The sequence below is a fragment of the Cervus elaphus genome, chromosome 20, assembly GCF_910594005.1.
Source record: "Cervus elaphus chromosome 20, mCerEla1.1, whole genome shotgun sequence".
NCBI classification, from domain to species: domain Eukaryota; kingdom Metazoa; phylum Chordata; class Mammalia; order Artiodactyla; family Cervidae; genus Cervus; species Cervus elaphus.
Genome location: NC_057834.1, coordinates 24,568,756 through 24,591,667, shown reverse-complemented (window position 1 = coordinate 24,591,667; position 22,912 = coordinate 24,568,756). Strand labels below are relative to the sequence as shown.

General features: G+C 36.6%; 1 protein-coding gene across 4 annotated transcripts in view; it reads right to left on the bottom strand.

The window, feature by feature from the left end:
- POU2F1 (POU class 2 homeobox 1) overlaps window positions 1-22,912 on the bottom strand; it is a 196,137-nt gene that overhangs the window by 76,683 nt on the left and 96,542 nt on the right. For 3 of the 4 annotated variants that reach the window (XM_043878736.1, XM_043878737.1, XM_043878739.1), the window contains one exon: window positions 6,880-6,945. In XM_043878736.1, coding sequence (XP_043734671.1) covers window positions 6,880-6,945 — 66 coding nt within the window. Of the gene's footprint in view, window positions 1-6,879; window positions 6,946-10,078; window positions 11,086-22,912 lie in introns of those variants that run through there. The other variant, XM_043878738.1, reaches the window with a different exon arrangement.

Sequence of the window (22,912 nt, the reverse complement as noted above, 5' to 3'; positions counted from 1 at the left end):
TTTATCTTTATTAATTATAAAAATTATAAAAGCCAACAATAAAATTTCAAAAATAATAAAAACAAGCCAATGGTAATGGAAGGGGCTGCACTAAAGTCTGTAGAACTATAATACTAATTCTGAGGATGACTAAATGATAAAAGATTTAGCAACCACATGACACGATGGGGAAACTGAAGAAATCAGAAACCTTCAGTGCAGATTTCTTCCTGCCGTCTGAGCTTTCACTCCTTCTCCATACTGAACACACACTGCCTGTTACCATCACATTTAGATCCTACCCAGCTTCAAGGTCCAGTTTAAGTTCCACTTTCTTCAAAGCCTTCCCTGACCTTCCCAGCTAGAAATGACATCTCCCTACACTGAATTCCTATGGACTCTCGTAATACTTATGATTATTCTATTACATTTTCATACATGTTCTCTATAAGATAAATTTCTTGAGAACAAATTAATATTTTATTCAATTTTAGTGATTCTACTGAGTATAGTCTAGAGTTTTACACACAGAAGACAAAACAAAAGGAATATAGTACAAAGGATAGGAGGATGTCTCTGCTCACTTTTATAGATATTTGCTTATGGATATGTGTGATTCTTGTCAAGTAACATCTAAGCCTCAATCCCTGATCTACAGACAGAAAAAATAATGCCTCATATGGTTGTTATAAGGATTAAATGAGGTAATCTATACCAGTGTTTAACATACCTAATGAACATAATACTTAATGAGTGACAATCACTATTATATTACTTGTAATACTTAACGAATGACAGCCACAGTTATATTACTTTATAATAAATTATCAATTTATAATACTTTATAATAAATCTATATACTTTAAATATATGTACTAATATAATAAATACTTTATAATAGATAAATTAAAAAAAAAAAACTATTCAGTCCTGGAATTCTCCAGGCCAGAATACTGGAGTGGGTAAGCCTATCCTTTCTCCAGTGGATCTTCGCAACCCAGGAATCCGAGTGGGGTCTCCTGCACTGCAGGCAGATTCTTTACCAACTGAGCTATGAGGGAAGCCCTTTATAATAAATCACTTTATAATAAATGTCAAAAGATGAAAACTTAGACTAGGGCAATGACTTCTAGGAAAGCTTTCATTTTTAGAAAATGAGAAAAATCATTTTAATCTGTGTTACTGCTAAGGGCAGAATTCAAGAGTATAGATAACACAGTTATACAACAGCAGAATAGGATGCATTAAAAACTGTTCCCTGTCAAAGGATGAGTCCAAGCTCAAGGTAGATGAACATTTGTCAGAAATACTGATGAAAGAAATCTGCTCTCTGATTAAAAAGTGAGCAAGGCTTAACATTTGTCTAATAATTTTTACATTAAAGAAAATGCCTTGGTTTTTCTTACCTAAGTTTATAAAACATTATACAACTTCTGGTCTCCAACTGTCACCTATGATACAGTTAATCAGATTTAATTTAGGATAAAGTACTGTGGCAGGCAAACTGGCCACTCAAAGATGTCCACATTTTAATCCCAGAAGCTGTGAATAGTTACCTTACATGGTAAAAAAGATTTTGCAGACTGGATCAGGTCAAGGGTCTTTAGATGGGGGTGTTCTCCTCGATTATCTGAGTGGACCCAGTGTAACCACAAGATGGTCTTTGTAAGAAATAGAGGAAGGCAGGAGAGTCAGAGAAGATGTGATAAGAGAAGCAGCAGTGAGAGAGAGAGGAAGACAGGCAGACAGAGCTAAAGACACTCTACTTCTGGCTTTGAAGATGGGGGAAGAGGTCATAAACCAAGGAACACAGGTAGCCTATAGAAGCTACTAGAGAAGAGAAGGCAATGAATTCTCTCCACAGAGCTTCTGGAAGGAGTGTAGCTTAGGACTTCTGACCTCCAAAGCCATAATAAAATGGTGCTGTTTTAGCCAGCAACGTCACAATTGGTTACACACTCCAAAGAACTACGCGCACTGGTGCCCAAGTCACAGTGGAGGCGACCCAAGTGTCCACAAACAGATGAATGGGTAAGCAAACTGTGACGCAGACATACAGCTATATGTTGGACGACACAGATGAGCTTGAAAATATGCTAGGTGAAACAAATCAGACACAAAAGAACGCACTGCATAATTCCACTTAAGTAAAGTATCTAGACTAGGCAAATTCAGAGACAGAAAACAGATCAGAGGTTACCAAAGGCTTGGAGAAAGAAGCAGAGTTATTGTTTCCCCTAGGGGAAGCACCTTCTCCAGCATCCTTGCACAGAAAGCCATGTCATAAGAAATATCGTTATTACTCCCTCTTATCTAGATGGGTGCTTTATTGAAAGGATATTATTTGGAAAAATAATACAATCTTCCATTTTCTTCACTTCTGATCTTGGACTTCCTGAGACAGGCTATGAGTCGTGTATCTACTCTCTTTAATCTGACCTCAAGAAGCTTATTAATATTTTATTTATTTTGATCAATCCCTTAAAGGTAACTATGTCAAAACTCACTAACTCTACTCAAAACCTCAAATCCATCTCATTCAAAATCTTTGAGGCAATATGAGATAATAAAAGGCTCAAGATCTTTGCAATTAAAAATTACTAAATAGTTTTGAATTTATTTCCCTTATCTCTAAAACAGGCATAATACTACTTACTTTTATCAATTATGATATAAAGTATATACAATAAAGCAGCTAGTCATGCACATATAGTAAGAATTCAACCAATGGTAAATGCTGCCACTATTATTACTCTTATCCCGGTCTTCCTCTCAGATGGAAATGAAAATTTTTCATCCTCAGATGAAAAATGAGAAAAATGGAGAAACCTAATGTAAATCATCCCTCATTTTCCATCTCCCTTCCACCTCAATATCCTGTCACTGTCTGAGTTTACCTTCTTCTCCTCAATAGTAAAAGAGGGTGTATCTTTTTCTATTTTCAAAGTTAACCCTCTATTCTGCACTTTTGATCCTACCTCTTTCCCCTGCCTCAGTTCTCTCAGTTTTTTTTCTTTAACTTCTCTCTCTCTGGTGGCTCATTTCACCTGGCCTGTGAAATATCACCATGGCACTTTTCTATACCTCCTCTTGAATTACCATAATCTACCCTGAAACTGTCACCTGCATATCTGTTTCATCTCTAATGGACTGCTAACTCTTCAAAGACTGACAGTGTCTCATTTATTTGTACTAACATCTTTTAATAACACCAAATATAATAATATTATTATTATACATATAGGATAGGCACATACTTAGTAATAAATTAATAAACCTAAACAACACATTTTCTGTGAACATGTAAGGGCTATTTGACAAAAGCGCATTGTCAGACTTAGCTGCTCAATCTAAATAAATCACTCTGGCTGGAGAAAGGCAAAGAAGTACCATCTCAACATAATCTTAAATACTCTTAGAATACATTCTTTTAAAATGTCACAAATCAAAAATTATTTTTTTTCCTGAAATGTTTAAAATTGTAGTAATCTACACAAAAGTATTCTGAATCCAGAAAATGTGAAACTTCAGTTTTAGTATAATGCTGAGTTCTTTTCCACTGAAAATTTTACTTGTTATTCATAAACTAACAAAATCCAAGAACCCATATATTCTTTACAATTAATCTCCAGGCTTGTTATATTTTTAAATAAAAATCAAGTTATAAACATGTAATTGTTTGAATAAACTATAATTTTATTATTTTTTATTTTTTGGCTGTGCCACACAGCATGTAGGATCTTAGTTCCCCAACCAGGGATTGAACCCACACGCCCTAGAGTTGAAGCATGCAGTCTTGCCCACTGGACCACCAGTGAAGTACAAATAAACTGTAATTTTACACTCAATGTATCAGACATGGTAATTTACTACACAAACTGGAACTCAAATGTATTTTTATGTTCCTGAGGTAACCACCTGACATCAGTTGGCGACGCTAACAACACAGTGACAGACCTTTACCATTTAAGAAACTGACATTCAAGGTTATCCTCAAGTGAACATAAAAGCCTATAACATGGAAGTAATTTGTAATTTTATAAAGGCAACAAATGCTTCAGTCAACACAGAGAAAGTGTGAGAGCCATCACGCTTCAGAGTTAAGATCATCTCATGTTTGATCCAACTTCTACTATTATTTCATTAGCAGTAATTCTTGAGAAAAAAGAAAACAAATTTCCCCTGTTTTGTAAAATCAACCATTATTGCTGGTGATGGAAATTAAAAAAAAAGTCTAAGAAAGTACCACCCACAAAATCAGTTTTAGAGACATTAAAAAGTAAAATATCTAAATTCATACCGCTCAGCTCTATGGTAGGATGACTCTACCAAGCACTCCATCTTAAAACGGCAAGAAATTCGTGAGACTGTTTCAGCAAGTGTTTCAGCTAGAATTTATCTTACACACCTCTATAAATGGTTTTAGATCTGAAACAGATACACAAAGTGTTGCTTAAATTTTCAGTTTTATTTTATTACAATCATAGGAGGAACCATATGCAGGGCATGAACCATATGTCGGGTATAAATTCTGATCCTGCCTTTATTTCCTGGCTGGCTTTGTGTCTCAATTTTCTATTCCTTGAAATAATACCTAACTTGCAGGGCTCTCAAAAGAACTCAAGTTAAAACCAGGTAATGCATATAGTGCTTAAGATTTTTAAAAACATGTCTCCAGGGTTTTATTAAATGTGATACTCAATAAATGGTAGCTACTGAAACTTCTACTATAGTGATGGATTCCCAAGGAATCCGATACAGTGAACATTCGCAGTGTTATCCAATCATTCTGGGTCTGTTTCCCTTCTTTAAGAAATACACGACTCATCTTTGAACCTGTTCTTTAGGTACAGGTGTCCTGCTCATTCTCTTCTAGCATCTTAATGGTATCAACTGCCTTATTTCTCTCTGCAAACAAGTCCCATACCTAAGTTAGGTGGCCAAATACTGGCAGAGGGACTGCAGCTACCAAAAAAAAAAAGGAAGATGGAGATACAAAGGAAACTGGTTGACACTTCAGACAGAGCAGAATGCTGCCCTTCCCTTCTCAGGATATATTTACCACAGTCTATATGGTTAGCCTCAGAGTAACTTGAGAGAGGTATTAAATACAACAGGAAACCTCACTGCTCAGTTTCATGTAAAGAAGCAGGTATGTTTTAAAGATTAAAAGATTAACAAGTATCTCACGGTATAGAAAAATTGTAAATGAAAGAAATATGGGCAGGAAGCTCCTATACTGGTTCAACTCATCTACTTCAAATTAAAAGGCACTGTAGCAAGGAGGGGTGGAAAACAAAGACAGTTTCCAAGAGGGACTCCCACGTTTACTGTGTCCTACGTGTGGGTGTGTGCGAAGTTGCTTCAGTCACGTCCGACTCTTTGCGACCCTCTGGACCACAGCCCGCCAGCTTCCCTGTCCACAGGATTCTCCAGGGAAAAGCGCTGGAGTGGGTTGTCACGCGCTCCTCCAGGGATCCTCCTGATCCAGGGACTGAACCCGAGTCTCCTACAGTGACTGAACCCGCTGGCTCAGACTTTAAGGAATCTGCCTGTAACGCGGGAGACCCCAGTTCAATCCCTGGGTCAGGAAGATCCCCTGGAGCAGGAAATGGCAATCCACTCCAGTACTCCTGCCTGGAAAACCCAATGAATGAAGAAGCCTGGCAGGCTACAGTCCATGGGGTCGCAAAGAGTCGGACACGACTGAGTGACTTCACATCACTTCTTAACCACTGGTGCCACCTGGGAAGTCCTGCTATCTCCCATAACTAGACTTTTTTTTTTTTTAATAGTTAGGCATTTTAAAAATGACAAGTCAAAGAGGCAACCCTCTCTGCTAGTAAAAAACCTAGTGAAACTGTTACGTTCTGGGTATCCCTTCTTAAATGGTTGTATATTTGTAGTTGATGCCTTTACTAGAAACTGGGGAAGTCCCCGCACCATCTCTGGCAGACAAAGATACACAGTCAGATATCAGGAGGCAAGAGTGTGGGCTGTCAGGTGGGATGCATGAGACGAGCGCTCAGGGCTGGTGCACCGGGAAGACCCAGAGGGATGGGGTGGGGAGGGAGGCGGGAGGGGGGATCGGGATGGGGAACACATGTAAACCCATGGCTGATTCATGCCAATGTATGGCAAAAACCACTACAATACTGTAAAGTAATTAGCCTCCAACTAATAAAAATAAATGAAAAAGAAAAAAAAAGAGTATGGGCTGTGGGGACAATCTATCCTTTACAGTCTCGCCTCCTCCCAAGGGGGGTCTCAGTTTCCTCATTTTATGGTATTAATTATCGCCTGAAAAAGGGTTTAATCAAGTATAATTTTTTTCTAAAGAATCACCTATTAAAAGGATGTATTAAGAACAGATATGTTTTTATCTACTTATATTAATAATGTTACTTCAGTACAATTTATACTAAATGTGGATAAGATTTCCTATCTTGATTAACAGCCATGACAGGAACAACATTTTACTGAAAGGCTACTGTATAGCTGCCAGAATGTTCAATACATTTCCTGTAATACTCACAGTGACCTGTGAAATTTATTATTCCCATTTTACAGGTGAACAAATTAAGTCTCAGAAAGATTGGGGAAGCTGCCTAAAGTCACAAAGCTAGACCAACAGTTCATACGCAGAACTGACCGACCCACAAGATCATTCTCTCAGCTACTCTACAGTTTCTCTGATATACAGCAGGAAAAGAGTAAACAATCTGCAGAAGTTATATAATCTCAAGTAAATACAATCCCAGTTTCTGCAAATACTAACTTTATTTGACAGCTCAATACTCACATTGGTTTTTATTCACCGAAAACGAGTTAAATAGGAAGTTTCTTCTTTTAGCACTATTACATTTAATTAAAAGGCTGGATCTGAGAACCATCTCTTACCTGTGTTATTATCTCCACTCTCCATAGATGGTTTACTGGTTTCTGACGGATTGTTCATTCTTGAGTCTGCAATAAATTAGAGATTTTTTAAAACTTGGGGATGTGTTTGGGTAGGCAAAAATTGTGGCAAACAAAAAGGTTAAGAATACTGACTAATGTCACAGCCCTAAAGTTCAAGGAGAGATGGTGTCAACACTAAAACATTGGAAACTATAATATAATTTCATCTGAAAGAAATTTAAGATTTCCTTAACTCTGAAATGATCCACAAATAAATCATCTTTTAAAGAAATTTAAGATTCTTCCAACAGAGACAACAGAAATCTAACCTGAAAAATTATGAGAGTATAATATAAAAAAGAGGAAAATGATTTATAATATGAAGCATAGAGTATATTACAGAAACAAAATTGGGGTGGGAGGGGGAGAAGTACCTCACAAAGCAAAATATGTTATTCCCAAAAAGTTTCTTTTTTCATAAGTAAAGATATTCATTAATTATAACCTAAATAAGCTACTGGTAATCTTGATAAGAGATTGGACAATAACTCAACAGAATAAAAAGAAAACATGTCTAAGAAAAATAACTCCATATTTACTCTCCATGCCCCCCAAAAGAAACTAAACATGCATCAAAGTGAAAATATACCAAAATCATACAATTATAAACTAGTACAAGAAGCTGGATTACAAGGCATAACAGATACATCTAATAATTGTAAAATTAAGTCACAGTCATACTCACTTAAAAATGATACTGCCTTGATATCCTAAATGGACACTTTCATAGTAGTAAATTTTCATCAAGCAATATTAAGCATCTTAGAAGATATGCAAGAGGGAAAACAAGAACAAGTGCACTTTATTCCTACCTCTAAACTATACTTTTATATATTATATATCTTATTCTATTTCTCTTGTGAGCTGAAACTTAGCATATTTATAATCAAATAAGTTTACTATCAAGCAAGTTCTAACTTTTCTGCCCATCATATTAAGAACCATCCAACTATAATCATTAGTAGAGAATAATACTTAAACTGTATTTATTCAGATTTTGACTCGAGCCCATTTTGTCATCTGCTTAAATGTTTAACTAGAAAATCAAAATAATCGTTAGTAATCCCCAACATGTTGCCCTTAGTTATTTTATCCACAGGCATAACTGGTAAGAAAGAATCAAGAATCCTCCCATAAATTTCATTTCCAATCTGGAAGTTATGCAATGGCTTTTCTAATGCAGTTTTTGAAACAAATGCTTGCCTTATGGGCTTAAGTAGTTCTAACATATCTTTGTTCTGTTCTTCACATGTTCAGAGTTCAAATTTGTTAAGTCTGCAGTCATAAATGAAGACAGTTCTATAACTTCCTTCCCAGACCCATTCAGAAAAATTTAAATATCATCTGAAAGCATACTAAGTTTTGAAAGCAACAGGTGTACAACTTAGGAAATATCAGCTTTCTGAATGACTTAACCGAAATCTTATGAACGTCAAGAAAAGTCACAATAAATGTAATAGAATATACTAATAAAGCATACATGCTGCTCAGTGCTTCCTTTATAATGTTATGTTAAAACAAAATGGGAAAAAATGATGAACTAGTTAACGTTCATCAGAAGGGTAACAATTTTCCCCCACAAACCATAAAAACAAAGCTGCAGGCATAGTTCTTAACAAGTCATGATCTTGTATAATTCATATCTTGGTTTCCACACGTATAAATTAAAAATTATGTCACAGATATTCCATGTGAATCTTCTATGCATTTTCTATTAAACTCTCAAGAGTTTAATACACATACACAAAAATAAATAAAACCAAATGCTGACTAACTATACAACTATGAATGTTGTACATTGGAATGGAATGGAAAAATGTTTAAATGATATTAACTGTGAACTGAAATAACAATTTCTAATTCTAAAATATATTGCCAAAAATATTTCAAAAAGGCACTTTCCTTTCTTGAGTTCCCAACTTAGTGGATGTAAAAGAGTAAATACAAGTAAGTTTTATTTATGTTTGAAGATTTTTTCTTCTCTCTAGGCACACTAAACCGACTATGAGTCTAAAACACAGTCTACAGGTTGCTCTTGGACTCAATTCTTGACATCAGTTTGTCATTTTAGCCATTCACCCTTTTCAGAGTGGTTTCTATCATGTTGTGTAAGTATCACTACTATCTTGGGTTTAGACCATGCCTTCTGCCTAAAAATTCAAACATTTTCAGATCTGTCATTTTATTATGAGCAATTGCAATGGTCTTAGGGACAGCCTCCACTTTTCAAGTGGGAAAGATTACATACAGGAAAAAAAATAATCTGGGGTTCATAGCATCACTTGGAGATATGACCAGAGTAACCCAAAGAGGATTCAATAATTCTTCATATAAATAGAAAAAACTCAGCACAAAATACGGTTACTATAGTCACAGTACATCTAAAAACCAAAGTGTCTCAATCTATTTTAAACCTTAACCAAAGACAGTTTATATATTCAAGCCACACATTTCTCTCCCCAAATCTTACTGTTTTTTAGGGAAAAAACTCTAAAAACATGCTTTCCAGCACTTAAAAATTGTTTCCTAAAGAACAGAAGTTGATTTTTAAAAATAAAACAGGCTAGTATTAATTAAAATTTGAAAATAGTTAACAGTTTCTAAAATCTGGAAACTGATCAATGGTCCTACTGCAGTTAACCATTCCAACTACCTTCTGCATTAAGGATTTATGGGAACAACTATGTACTATGGCTCCATCTTATTTTTCACCAGGCATTTTTGGTTTTTAGATAAGATATTCATATTCAGTATGCAAAACATTTTTACTAATATGTACATATTATCGAGGCACACTTTATATCTTGTTTCAGGTTTAGACTGTTTTTTTAGAACAATATGAAACGCTCTCAACAGAAATTCCCAAAAAGCAAAAATGTCCTCCATTCAAGTAGAGCTCTAAATCCACAGTATTTACTGAAAATATCCTCTGAACCAGAAGAGCTAGTGGTAGGGAGGAACTTACTGTAAATTCAAGCAGGCTTATGCTTTGCAAATGCTCTCCTCCTTCCCAGCTCAGTCCACTTCTCCCCCCTCCCACAAGTTGGTTGCATATGCGATTAAGTATTTATGCATAGTCAACCCTACACACACTATTTCCATATTAAAGCTTATAAGAAAGAACTGTGCTGGTACCCACCTAGGACATAGTCACTGCAGTCCAGCATTGCTGTGAAATCTTCTAGAGGTTCAGACAGTCCAAAGCAAGGAAGAAACAGGTAGCGGTTTGGCGTGGGAGAAAGAAGGTACTACTATTTCTAACAAATCTACACTATATTCTTTAGAGAACAAGGGTGGGAGGTGGAAAGTGGATTAGGGGAGAAGCAAAATACAACTTCAGTTACACCATAGCAATCTTCAACTGAATAAGGAAACTTCAGTTGCTCAGAGTAGTTTTAGTCTCTCTTACCAGCTAGGACTGACATTGTCAAGGCAACTGAAGCATGAAAAGTTCCCCTTTTTGTAATAAAATAGAAACAAAGATTGCAGCTGGCAGTTTCCATAATGAAGCTTAATCAGTATGCGCGTGATTAGGGCCTTATGCAAATCTCTCCTCGTTAGCTCAGCAGCCAGCACTTTGAAGTCCATGAACAATTCATTTACGGAATACACTGAAAGCACCCCCTGCATAATTTAAATCATTGCATAAATATTTATCAGTCTATTTGCATATTAATTGGCAGTGCATGAAGGGAAAAATTATCTCCTGAGTGCCAGCATAATAATTAGGAGGATAAAATGAGATTTCTTCCAATGGTCTGGCTTCTTGGACCTAACTTAAGATAGTACTGAGGGAGAGGGGAGGGACAGGAGACTGTGTTCTGTTAAAATGCCACTGAAATGACACGTACAAATTAGAAACAACTCTACAGACTTAAGCACCTTTAATCTTATTCCTGCTGGCAACAATGACTTCAGTAATAAGAGGATTTGCAAAAAGCTTTTGACACAATCCAAATAATCCCAAGGAAACAATTAGCAAGGTAGAAGCAGAACACAGGGCTGTCAAGATGCTGCTAGCCTACTGATAGAGAATTTTCCAAATATTAGCATACACTGTCAGGGGAAAGTCCTACTTTAAAACAAGGAGCCAGCAAATATCTGGGAGCAATGCAGCATCTATAAAATTATCTTCAGGAGTATGAAAACTCATTAGCTGCAAATTCTTTTATACTACCAAATTAACCAACTAGATTAATTGAATGCCACATATCACAAAATATCCTTCCCCCATCAAAATCAATCTAAAGTGTATGACAACTTGTTATTTACAATATCAATCATAAAAAAATGGGTCATTAAATTGTGGAATTACTTAGTATTTTCAAGTAAATTTCACTTAATGGATATGAATCTATAAACTTAAAATACTTACAAAAATACATTTATTCAATTTAAAATGAATTTACAAGGTAAAACATCAACACCAAATTTTCAGGCATTACCATATAACAACATTCTAATGTAATCATTAGACAGTTTGAGAGATTTCTAAAAACCCATGAAATAGGCATTACTACTCCTTTTTTAAAATAAGGAAACTGAGGGACAGCTTGAGAGTTGAAGTATTTTACCTAGTGTCACACGAATAATTTGGAGTCAGGATTTAATACCGGATTTTGCTGACATTAAAACTTGAGCACCTGGCCACTGTAATACCTATGTACAAATCATACATTTAGGGAACTGGTAGACATGGAGGGCTTGAATCAAGCAGCAGACTAAAACAGTTTCTTTTCGGCATAGTAAGGAAACCAACAATTGGTGACAATGACTTTGTGTTTAAAAGTCAAGTGTGTGTGGACACACAGAAGAGTGCACCAGACTTGAGAGAGTTCTTAATGGTATTATTTCACTAATAATTGCTTTTATTAAGAACTTATCTTCAAGCATGCCAAGTGTCTGACTCTTAAAAATATGTATGTACCTTTCCCTAACATTAAGGATGAAATGAAACAATATGCATATGAGGAAATGAAATATAAGAATTCTCTAAGGAATGGTCAAAAGATTTCCCTACAAGTCAACAACTTTGCTAGGAACAGAACCAAAAAGGCTTCTTAACTTTTAGATCAGCACTCTATTTATATTGCTAGTTTTTCTGTTTTATAGAACCACAAAATCTGTAAGAGAGGGAGTGTGGGGGGGAAATTAAGCACTGACATGTAGTACCTGCGAGACGTTCCCTCTCTGAACCTCCCTTTTCTCATCTGTAAAGTACTATCTTTCCCCCGAGGCTGCTCTGAGGACAAATGTGCCTGTGCTTCTCAGACCAGACCCCGCACTAGAGCAGGAGGCGGTTGTGCCAGAGAAGACATGAAGACACAGGGCAAACACGGTGTATCTTCTAAGAACACCGATTTTATTCAATAATAATTCACAACACTTTGTATCAAAACAATCAATAATATATTATGGAGCAGAAAAGGAAACAAGTGAATTTTTAAGGTAGAATGTATTGGACTACACAACTTCTACTTGGCAGGAAAATATGAGAAGTAGCGATGAATGTGATTGGAACATAGTGGATGTCAGTCAATAAATGTTTTTTTCCTTCTTCTGCCTTCATAAAATTTTACATTTATTGCCTGCATTTATCACAGAATCTCTCTGCACCTCACAATCTACCTTTTTCTACCGTATGCGGTAAATACCACTCAACTATCTTTCCCATGCCAACTAGGTCTTTCATAATCAGCTAAGGATGACCTATAGCTACAGACAGACAATCACGGGCAGCTAAGGAGTGTTTACTGGAAGATACCTTGCAAGGCAGTATAATTACCGTCCTCTCCCTCAGGTCAAGAGAGTTCCACAGGGTCTTTCTGCACAGTAGGCCTGTAGCTCACCAACTCACACAGGCTACAATGAAATGTGAGACCTCCTCCCCTCTACTGCATAACTCACCATTTTCAGCCCAGGGTGAGGGAGAGAGAAGGCACATGAGATGCAACTATCCAGGATGACATGAAGCCTCACCTCATCCAGGCTTCTGACTCTGTCACAGTAGTCAGGGTGAAAAAAACTCCCTGTCACTCTTGATCTAGGTACTTTGTGCATTCTAGACGGAAGGCTTAAATATGAGAAGGTTGTCCAGGCCTTTCATAGATGGATTGGGGGAGGGATGGCCACCATTTTCCCATTTGAGTCCCCTAACCATGGAATACTTAGATCTGAAAGAGGGGAACAGACAGAGAGCTTTTTCCACAAAGACTCAAATGTTCCTTGTGGCTCAGCTGGTAAAGAATCCGCCTGCAATGCGGGAGACCTGGATTCGATCCCTAGGTTGGGAAGATCCCCTGGAGTAGGGAAAGGCTACCCACTCCAGTATTCTGGCCCGGAGAATTCCATGGACTGTATAGTCCATGGGGTCACAAAGAGTCGGACACGACTGAGCAACTTCCACTTCAAATGTTCACTTGGTCCTCTGTCTGAAATAGATTAAAACTTAACCTAAAAAGAATATCCTTTTTAAAAAGAAGAACCATTTCTGGGAGGTTTGTGGGATTGCTATTCACACTTCAGCATGAATTAAATCAATTATAAACTGCTTTCCTTTTAAGACCTAGTTTGGCTTCCCTGGTGGCTCAGTCAGTAAAGAATCCGCCTGCAATGAAGGAGACCCAGTTCGATTCTTGAGTTGAGAAGATTCCCCTGGAGAAAAAAATGGCAACTCACTCCAGTATTCATGCCTGGGAAATCCCATGGACAGAGGAGCCTGGCAGGCCGCAGTCCATGGTTTCCCAAAGACTTGGACACAACTTCTTGAACCAAACCGCCACCAAAACATAGTTTAGGAGTTGACTAGTAAGATAACAACTGTTTCCACTGGAAGAGGTCAATGAATACTCTTTTTTAAAATAAATACTTTTATTAAAGTATAGTTGATTTATAGTGATTCAGATGTATAGCAAAGTGATTCAGAAACATATTTTCAGATTCTTTTTCATTAAAGGCTATTAAAAGATATTGAATATAGTTCCCTGTATTATATAGTAGATCCCTGTTGTAATCTGCTTTATATAGTAGCGGTGTGTATCTGTTAACCCCAAATTTCCATTTTATCTCTTCCTTACCATCTCCCTTAGTAATGAGTTTGTTTTCTATGTCTGTGAGTCTATTTCTGTTTTGTAAACAAGTTCATCCACAGAATTTCAGTTTCCACATATAAGTGATATCATATTTGTCTTTCTCTGACTTATTTGACTTAAATATGATATTATCTAGGCCCATCCATGTTGCTGCAAATGGTGTTATTTCACTCTTCTATGGCTGAGTAATATTCCATTGTGTGTATATATATGTCACATCTTATCTGTTCATCTGTCTTGGCTTCTTAGGTTGCTTCCATGTCCTGGCTATTGTGAACAGTGCTGATATGAATACTGAGGTGCATGTATCTTTTTGAGTTAAAATTTTCAGATATATGCCCAGGAATGGGATTGCAGGGTTATATGGTAACCCTATTTTTAGTTTTTAAAAGGAATCTTCCTAGTTTTCTTCACAGTGGCTGCACCAATTTACATTCCCACCAACATGTAGGAAGGTTCCTTTTTCTCACATCCTCTCCAGCATTTATTACTTGTAGATTATTAAAGATAGCCATTTTGACTGACATATGTGAATGATGCCTCCTAAGGTTGCAGTACAGGGATTTCAGTACACACACACCAAAAAAACCCCAAAACACAATAAACCCCCAAACCCCAAAGGGAATGTCTACCATTTACTAAAAATTTAGATGACCAAATACCAAGCAGTATTTATTTTTAGTAATTACCTTTTATCAAATCTTTACAAAGCATTCAACTTGGGTTTCACAGGAAACTTTTAAGTTTTTCCAGAAACTTAACTTTTTCCTTGATTGATCTAATAATTATTTAAATCATCTAAAATAAGAAGTATAAACCAGCATGAAAAGGGCTGACAGCACAAACAAGTAAACGAATCCTGACACGCGTACCCCTCCCGCACCAGCAGCAGGTGTGCAGAGGCACAGTGAGGAGGAAGCATCCAGCGCGCCGAGGGCATCATCAGGATGCTTCAAGCAGGACCTCTGAGGGCACCAGTGAATAGACCTGTCGTTTAGGAGGTGTTTTGTCAAGAAAGCCGACTCACTAGAAAGCAGCCAGTATTAAGAGGCTCATGCTTTGGTCTCTTCCTTAACCTGTGCTACATTCTATCTCTACAGCCATGCCACAGCTCATTTACTACTCAGTCTGGCATTCTTTGGTAAACCTAGCATCATTACAAAATCCAACCCTCAAGTTCTTAGCTGTAAAAGCTTAAATCTTGTGTCATTCTACTCAACTGTTACCATTACACTAAACTTTTCTATTTTATCATCCTGATTTTCACTTCTGTAACTGTCTTTTGTTTTAATTTAACCAGTTTTGCCGTCATTTATTTCATGTATGAACACATTCAGTAAGTGTTTACTAAGTGCTGCCAGACACTAGAATAGGAATTGGGACTACAATGCTGAGTACAGAATGCTTACAACTCCACAGCAGACAGAATATTAAACAATTATTTAAATACATAACATGGCTTGACGGTAAAGAATCCACCTACCAATCCCTGATCCAGGAAGATGCCCTGAAGAAGGAAATGGCAACCCACTCCAGTATTTTTGCCTGGAGAAGCAGTAAATACATAACTGCAAGTGTGAAAATCCCAAGGAGGAAAAGAACAGGTGACAACACAGATCTGTAATTTATTTTGACATCCTTGACTAATCTTAAGAGTTTTCCAACCTTAAGAACAGGAATGTGACTTTTTCTCTGATTACATTTCTTAAATCCATGAAAAACAGACTTTGTTTTATTTAAAACCACGTGCTGCTTTGGTTATTCCTACCCATCCTTTGAACTAGGTTTCCCAGGTGGCTCTTTAAGGTGAAAGAGGAGAGTGAAAAGGCTGGCTTAAAATTCAACATGCAAAAAACAAAGATCATGGCATCTGGACCCATTATTTCATGGCAAATAGATGGAGAAACAATGGAAACAGTGAGAGACTTTATTTTTTGGGCTCCAAAATCACTGCAGATGGTGACTGTTGTGATGAAATTAAAAGATGCTTGTTCCTTGGAAGAAAAGCTAAGACAGGCCTAGACAGCGTATTAAAAAGCAGAGACAACACTTTGCAAACAAAGGCCCATCTAGTCAAAGCTATGGTTTTTCCAGTAGTCATGTACGAATGTGAGAGTTGGATAATAAAGAAGGCTAAGTGCTGAAGAATTGATGCTTTTGAACTGTGGTATTGGAGAAGACTCTTGAGAGTCCCTTGGACAGCAAGGAGATTAAACCAGTCAATCTTAAAGGAAATCAACTCTGAGTATTCACCGGAAGGACTGATACTGAAGCTGAAGCTCCAATACTTTGGCCACCTGATGCGAAGAGCTGACTCACGCATGCATTTTGTATACAAGTTAAATAAGCAGGGTGACAATATACAGCCTTGACGTGCTCCTTCATTATTTTGCTCTATACAATTTCACTGTCACATGTGTAGATTTATGCAATCACCACTACAATCAAAATACAGAACTATTTCATCACAAAGAATTTCCCCGCTGCAACCCCACTTTGACTAAGTTAAATATGAAAGTTAAATAAGTAGGATGACAATATACAGCCTTGTTGTACTCCTTTCCAAATTTTTAACCAGTCTGTTGTTCCATGTCCAGCTCTAACTGCTGCCTCTTAGCCTGCATAAAAGCTTCTCAGACAGGTAAGGAGGCCTGGTATTCCCATCTCTTTGATCAATTTTTGTTGTGATCCATACAGTTTATTGTGACCCACAGTCCTGTCTGTTTTGGGTGGCTCTGCATAGCACGGCTCATAGCTTTATTGAGTTATGTAAGCCCCTTCACCACAACAATGTGAAGGGTGATCTATGAAGGGAATATACTTATTTGCCATTCATATATCACCTTCAGTGACACGTCCATTTTTTCCTAAATTTTTCTAAAAATGCAAAAATCTGTTGCTTTGTTTCTTTTGGCCATTTCCCACAACTTGTGGGATCTTAGTTCCCTGACCAGGGATTGAATGGGGGGACCCTTGGCAACGAAAGCATGGAGTTCTAACCACTGGACAGCCAGGGAATTCCCTCCAAATCTCTTTTTTCCTAATGGATTTGTTTTTTTCTGGTTCAGTTTTGAGAATTCTTTATACATTGTAGGTAACAATCCTTTACCAGGTATGTGCTTTGCCACTATTCTTCCTTACTGTGCATCCATTTAACAGAGTTTTGCACACAGAAAAACTTTTTAATTTTGATAAAGTCCAGGTTATCAATTTTCTTCTTTTACGAACTGTGCTTTTGGTGTCATGATTAAGCATTTTTAACTGAGGCCTATGTCCTAAAAATTTTCTTCTGTTTTTAATCCTAGTGTGAGGTTTAGGGTAAAAGTATTTCCCCCAGCACCCCGCATCATTTGTTGAAAAGACTATTCTTCCTTCACTGTTTTTGTACTTTAGTCACAAATTCATTGGCTGTACTTGTCTAGATATTTCTGAGTTTTCTATTCTATTCTACTAATCAATGTGTCAATGTCCCTACTACTAAGCCTTGATTCTTATAAAAACTCTTAAAATTAAAGATGGATTCTTCACATTTTATTCTTCTTTTCAAAATTTTATTAACTTTTCTAATTCTTTTGCATTTCTGTATTAATTTTAGGATAACCATACCTATTAAAAATCTTAACAGAGTTAATGGATACAGACTACTATATAAAATAGTTAAGTACAAGGACCTACTGAGTAGCACAAGGAGTTACACTATTTTATAATAAACTATAAAGGAAAAGAGGGCTTCCCAGGTGGCTCTGTGGTGAAGAGTCCTCCTGTCAAAGCAGAGTTGTGGGTTTGATCTCTGGGCCACTGGGTAAGGGAAGATGCACTGGGTAAGGGAATGGCTGCCCACTCCAGTCTTCTTGCCTGGAGAATCCCATGGGCAGAGGTCACAAAGAGGCAGACACGACCAGTGACTGAGCAGCACAGCAGCAACGGGAAAGAATCTGATCTCATATATCACTTTGCTGTATATCAGAAACTAACAACATTGTAAATCAACCGTATTTCAACAAAAAAGCAAAAACAAAAACAAAAAATCTTCAAGGAATTTTAATAGGAATTACATCAAACGTGTGTATCAATTGGGGAAGAATTCATCTTTCCTATGTTGAATCTTCCAATCCATGAACACAGCACATCTCTCCATTTCCTCTCCATTTCCCTAAGTTTCCCTTAACTTCTCCTATTAGTATTTTGAAGTTTTCAGCAAAGAAGTCCTGAATATGTGCTGTTGGATTTTATTTTATTTTTATTTTTTTGTGTGCTGTTGGGTTTTAAATTAAATATTCTTTCTGGGTAGGGCTGCTGGAAACAAATTCTATTTGTTTTCCACTATCTAAGAATATCTTGATTTCTCCCTTCATTCCTGAAGGGTATTTTTCCTGAATATAGAAGTTCTGAGCTCTTTCTGTACTTGAGAAATATTTTGCAAATGTCTCATAGCCTCCATGGTTTCTGATGATTAATCCACTATTACTGGAACTGTTTTTCCCCATACATAAGGTGCCACTTCTCTCCTTGTGTTTTCAAGATTTTTCCTTTGTCTTTAATTTTACATAAGTTTTATCTTGCACATTTCTTTGGATCTATCTTGTTTGGAATTTTCTCAGTTTCTTGGAGGTGCAGGTTTATGTCTTCTGCCAAGCATGGCAAGTTTGCATCCATTATTTCTTTAATTACTTCTCAGCCCTGCATTCTTTCACTCTTCTCCTTCTCTTGTTGTAGTCTTTTTTGGTTATAACCCTACAGGTACCTAAGGCTCTGCTCATTTATTTGCTCTATTTTTCCTTCTTGTTCAGATTGGGTAGCGTCTACTATCTTATCTTCAAGATCCCTTAGTCCCCTTCATTCTACTATAAGCTTACCCAGTGAGTTTTTTCTTTCAGTTATTATGGGTTTCAATGCTAAAACTTCCATTTAGCTCTTTATATTCTCTATTTCTTTATTGATGTTTTCTGTTTTTTCACTGAGCCTTTATTTTTTACTTCTTTTACTGTTTTGGTGAAGAAATTACAAGTGGAAATGCTTTAAAAAATTATGGGAATATGTAAAAAAGAAATAGAAGCCAGCTTGAAATGTCTCCCATTGACCAACTTTTGACAATTTGGACAAAGTGAAAAAAAAATCATGACTTATAACCATTACTCATAGAAAGTCAAGCTTCCATGCTTATATATAAATAAATGAACAGGGAGAAGAAAAAGTTCTTCCTTACAGTAGAATGTCAGGAAAACCAACATTTGGAAACCATTATATTAGGTTGATACAAAAGCAATCGCAGTTTAGGGCTGTGAATTTTAAATTGCTAAAACTCGGCTCAAACACATCTTTATTAACAAAATAGGAACCATTTCATCGACACATTTTTGCCAATGAGAAATAAGTCTGTTTAATCCTGTAGCATAAAAATCCTTTCTTCAGGATTCACCACCTCCTGGCAAGCATTTTCTGTCTCCTACTGGTTGTGGAAGTGTTTTGCCTGAAAAAAGATGTCAAGATGCTTGAAGAAGCCAAGGTTGGTTGCTGAGAGGTCAGGTGAATATGGCAGGTGGGGCAAAATTTCATAGTCCAATTTGTTCAACTTTTGAAGTGTTGCTGGTGCAATGTGTGGTAGGATGCTGTCATGGAGAAGAACTGGGCCCATTCTGTTGACCAATACTGGCTGCAGGCCTTGCAGTTTTTGGTGCATCTCATCAATTTGCTGAGCCTGCTTCTCAGATGTAATGGTTTTGCCAGGATTCAGAAAGATCAGACTGGCAGGAAGACCACCAAACAGTGACCATGACCTATTTTTGGCACAAGTTTGGTTTGGGGAAGTGCTTTGGAGCTTTTCTCGGCCCAACCACTGAGCTGGTCATCGCCAATTTGGTATACAATCCACTTTTCGTCACACATCACAATCCAATTGAGAAATGGTTCGCTGTTGTTGCATGGAATAAGAGAAGACAGTTCAAAATGACAATATTTTTTTGATTTTCAGTCAGCTCATGAGATATCCACTTATCAAACTTTTTCACCTTTCCAATTTGCTTGAAATACCAAATGAACATAAAACGGTCGACATGGAATCTTCAGCAACTTCTGTAGTCATAGAGGGTCAGCTTCGATGACTGCTCTCAGTTGTCCATTGTCCACTTTCGATGCCCGGCCACCATGCTCCTTATCTTCAAGGCTCTTGTCTCCTTTGCAAAACTTCTTGAAGAACCACTGCACTGTATGTTCATTAGCAGTTCCTGAGCCAAATGCGGTGTTGATGTTTCGAGTTGTCTCTATTGCTTTATGACCCATTTTGAACTCAAATAAAAAAAACACTCAAATTTGCCTTTTGTCTAACACCATTTCTATAGTCTAAAATAAATATAAAATAATCAGCAGGTAATAAGTTATAGGAGTAAAAAAACAAAGCAGGAAATATGCATTAAAATAATGTATAAAATAATCTCATTTATTTAAGAATGCATTCCAATATGAAATGGCAAAGTTTAACAATGTAAAACCAAAATTACTTTTGCACCAACCTAATAGTAGTAAATTCAGTCAAGAAACAACCAATGCTAAATTTAGTGGGTGAAAATTTGATGACAAAAATTTACAGTTTGCACACAAAATATAAGACTTCTCAGGTAGCGCTAGTGGTAAGCAACCTTCCTGCCAATGCAAGAGACTTAAGAGACAGGTTGGATCCCTGGCTTGGGAAGATCCCCTGCAGGAGGGCATGGCAACCCACTCCAGTATTCTTGCCTGGAGAATTCCATGGACAGAGGACTTGGTGGGCTACAATCCATGAGATTGCAAAGAGTCCACAAAATAAATATTAATTACAAAGGGAAGAAGTGTACCTTGCAGTAAAGAAGCTTGGTAAACACCACCTTAATTGAGTGATCAAAGTGAGTATCACCAGTCAAGGGACAAATCAAACCTTCACCCCTCTAAAAAATGAGAACACTTCACTTCTGTGATATTCCTGCCATAGACACATAACTTGAATCTAGTCATGAGGAACTATCACAAAAGCTCCAATTCAAACACATTCCACAAAACATATTCTTCCAAAATGTCACAGTGCTGAGAAATCAAGGAAAGACTAATGAACTATTCCAGATGGAAGAATACTAAAGAGATATGGCAACTAAATGCAAAGCAGGATCTTGGATTGAATTCTTTTGCTATGAAGAGCATATCTAAGGGTAAAAATATTTGAATATGGTCTATGGATTAGTTGCTGGCAATGTATTATTGTGAATTTCCTGAGTTTTATGTTTGCATCAAAGCTATGCAGAAGAATGTCCTTATTTGCAGCAATTATATATACTGAAGTATCTGGGAATGATAGGGCATCAAGTCAGCAGCTTACTCTCCAAAGGTTCAGGGAAAAAGTTATCTGTACTATTTTTCAACATTTCTGTAAGCCTAAAATCATTTTACAAGAAAAAGGAAGATACAGCAGAGATTTGGGGGGTAGAGGAGGAAGAGATCAACATATTACCACACACTGTTTTATTATCCTAGTAGACTCTTGCTCTCTCCAATCTTCAGAAATCTCTGATCACAAGATGCATATTAACACAGGTGAAACCATAATTCTTCCAGAGTGTGAAATGTACAGATAATCTAGTATCAGAGTGCACCTGAAATAAATTAAACAGTATTCTGATGGGCATCTCAAAATATGGTGGAGGAGTTGACATTTTAAAGCTTTACACTGAATTAATGGTAGTTAATTTGTAGTTAACTTAATTAGTTAAATTAATGGATTTAAACTCAGATCTAAGCACTGAGTATTGGACAACTTTCCACAGCTGGTGTCATAGCACTTATTTATCATCCAACGAAAGAAAAAGAATTTGAAATACAGTACAACCAAAAATGCTATTAAATATTTTAGAAACTCAGTTAATTTTAAATAAAATCTACCCAGGCATAAGAAAATATTATAAAGTGAATTTTACTTTATTAAAATTGAAGTATAGTTGAATTTTCAATGTGGTATTACAGATATATTTCATATTCTTTTAAAATTACTATTTCAGTGGCTGTACAATGCACTATGTCTAACTTTTCCTACTTAAGAGACCCTAATCAAATGACTTCATATCCTTTATGGGTTGAATTGTGTCTTCCCCAAAGATGCTAAAGGCCTAATCCCAGGATATGTGAATGTGGCCTTCTGTGGAAATAGGGTCTTTGGAGATGATCAAGTTAAGATGACATCATCAGGGTGAGCTCCAGTCCAATACTATTGCTGTCTTTACAAAAGAGGAAAATTTAAATACAGAGGCAGACACACACAAAGGGAAGACAGGAAGAAGGGCATGGAACATCTCCCTCACAACCTTCAGAAGGAACGAACAGTGGCAAAACCTTAATCCTAAATTTTTAGCCTCCATGACTATGAGAAGATAAATTGCTGTTGTTTGAGGCACCTGATGTATGGTACTTTGTTATAGCATCCCTAGGAAACTTAACACAACATTTGAACCTTAACTGTCTCATCTGAAAAATGGGAATAATCATGCTGTCTCCCAAGGCTGTTCTTACAATGAGAATGTTAGTTATTTTGACAATAATCAGGAATTATAAAAATAACAGGATTATTTTAATATTCTAATAAATATTCAATATATACTAAAGATTCTTCTATTTTAATCTTTAACATTTCTTAAAAGTATAAATATTCCCTTTAAAAAGTTTTTTAAGTGCTCGCTTCGGCAGCAGGTATACTAAAAAGTTTTTTAAAAACCACTTTATTGCGATATGATTGACACAAAAGGCTGTATATATTTAATGTGTACAAACTCAGTAAGTTTGGAGATAAATATACATCTGTGAGACTACAATTAAAGCCATAAACTTATTCATCACCTATAAAAGTTTCCTTTTGTGTCTCCCAC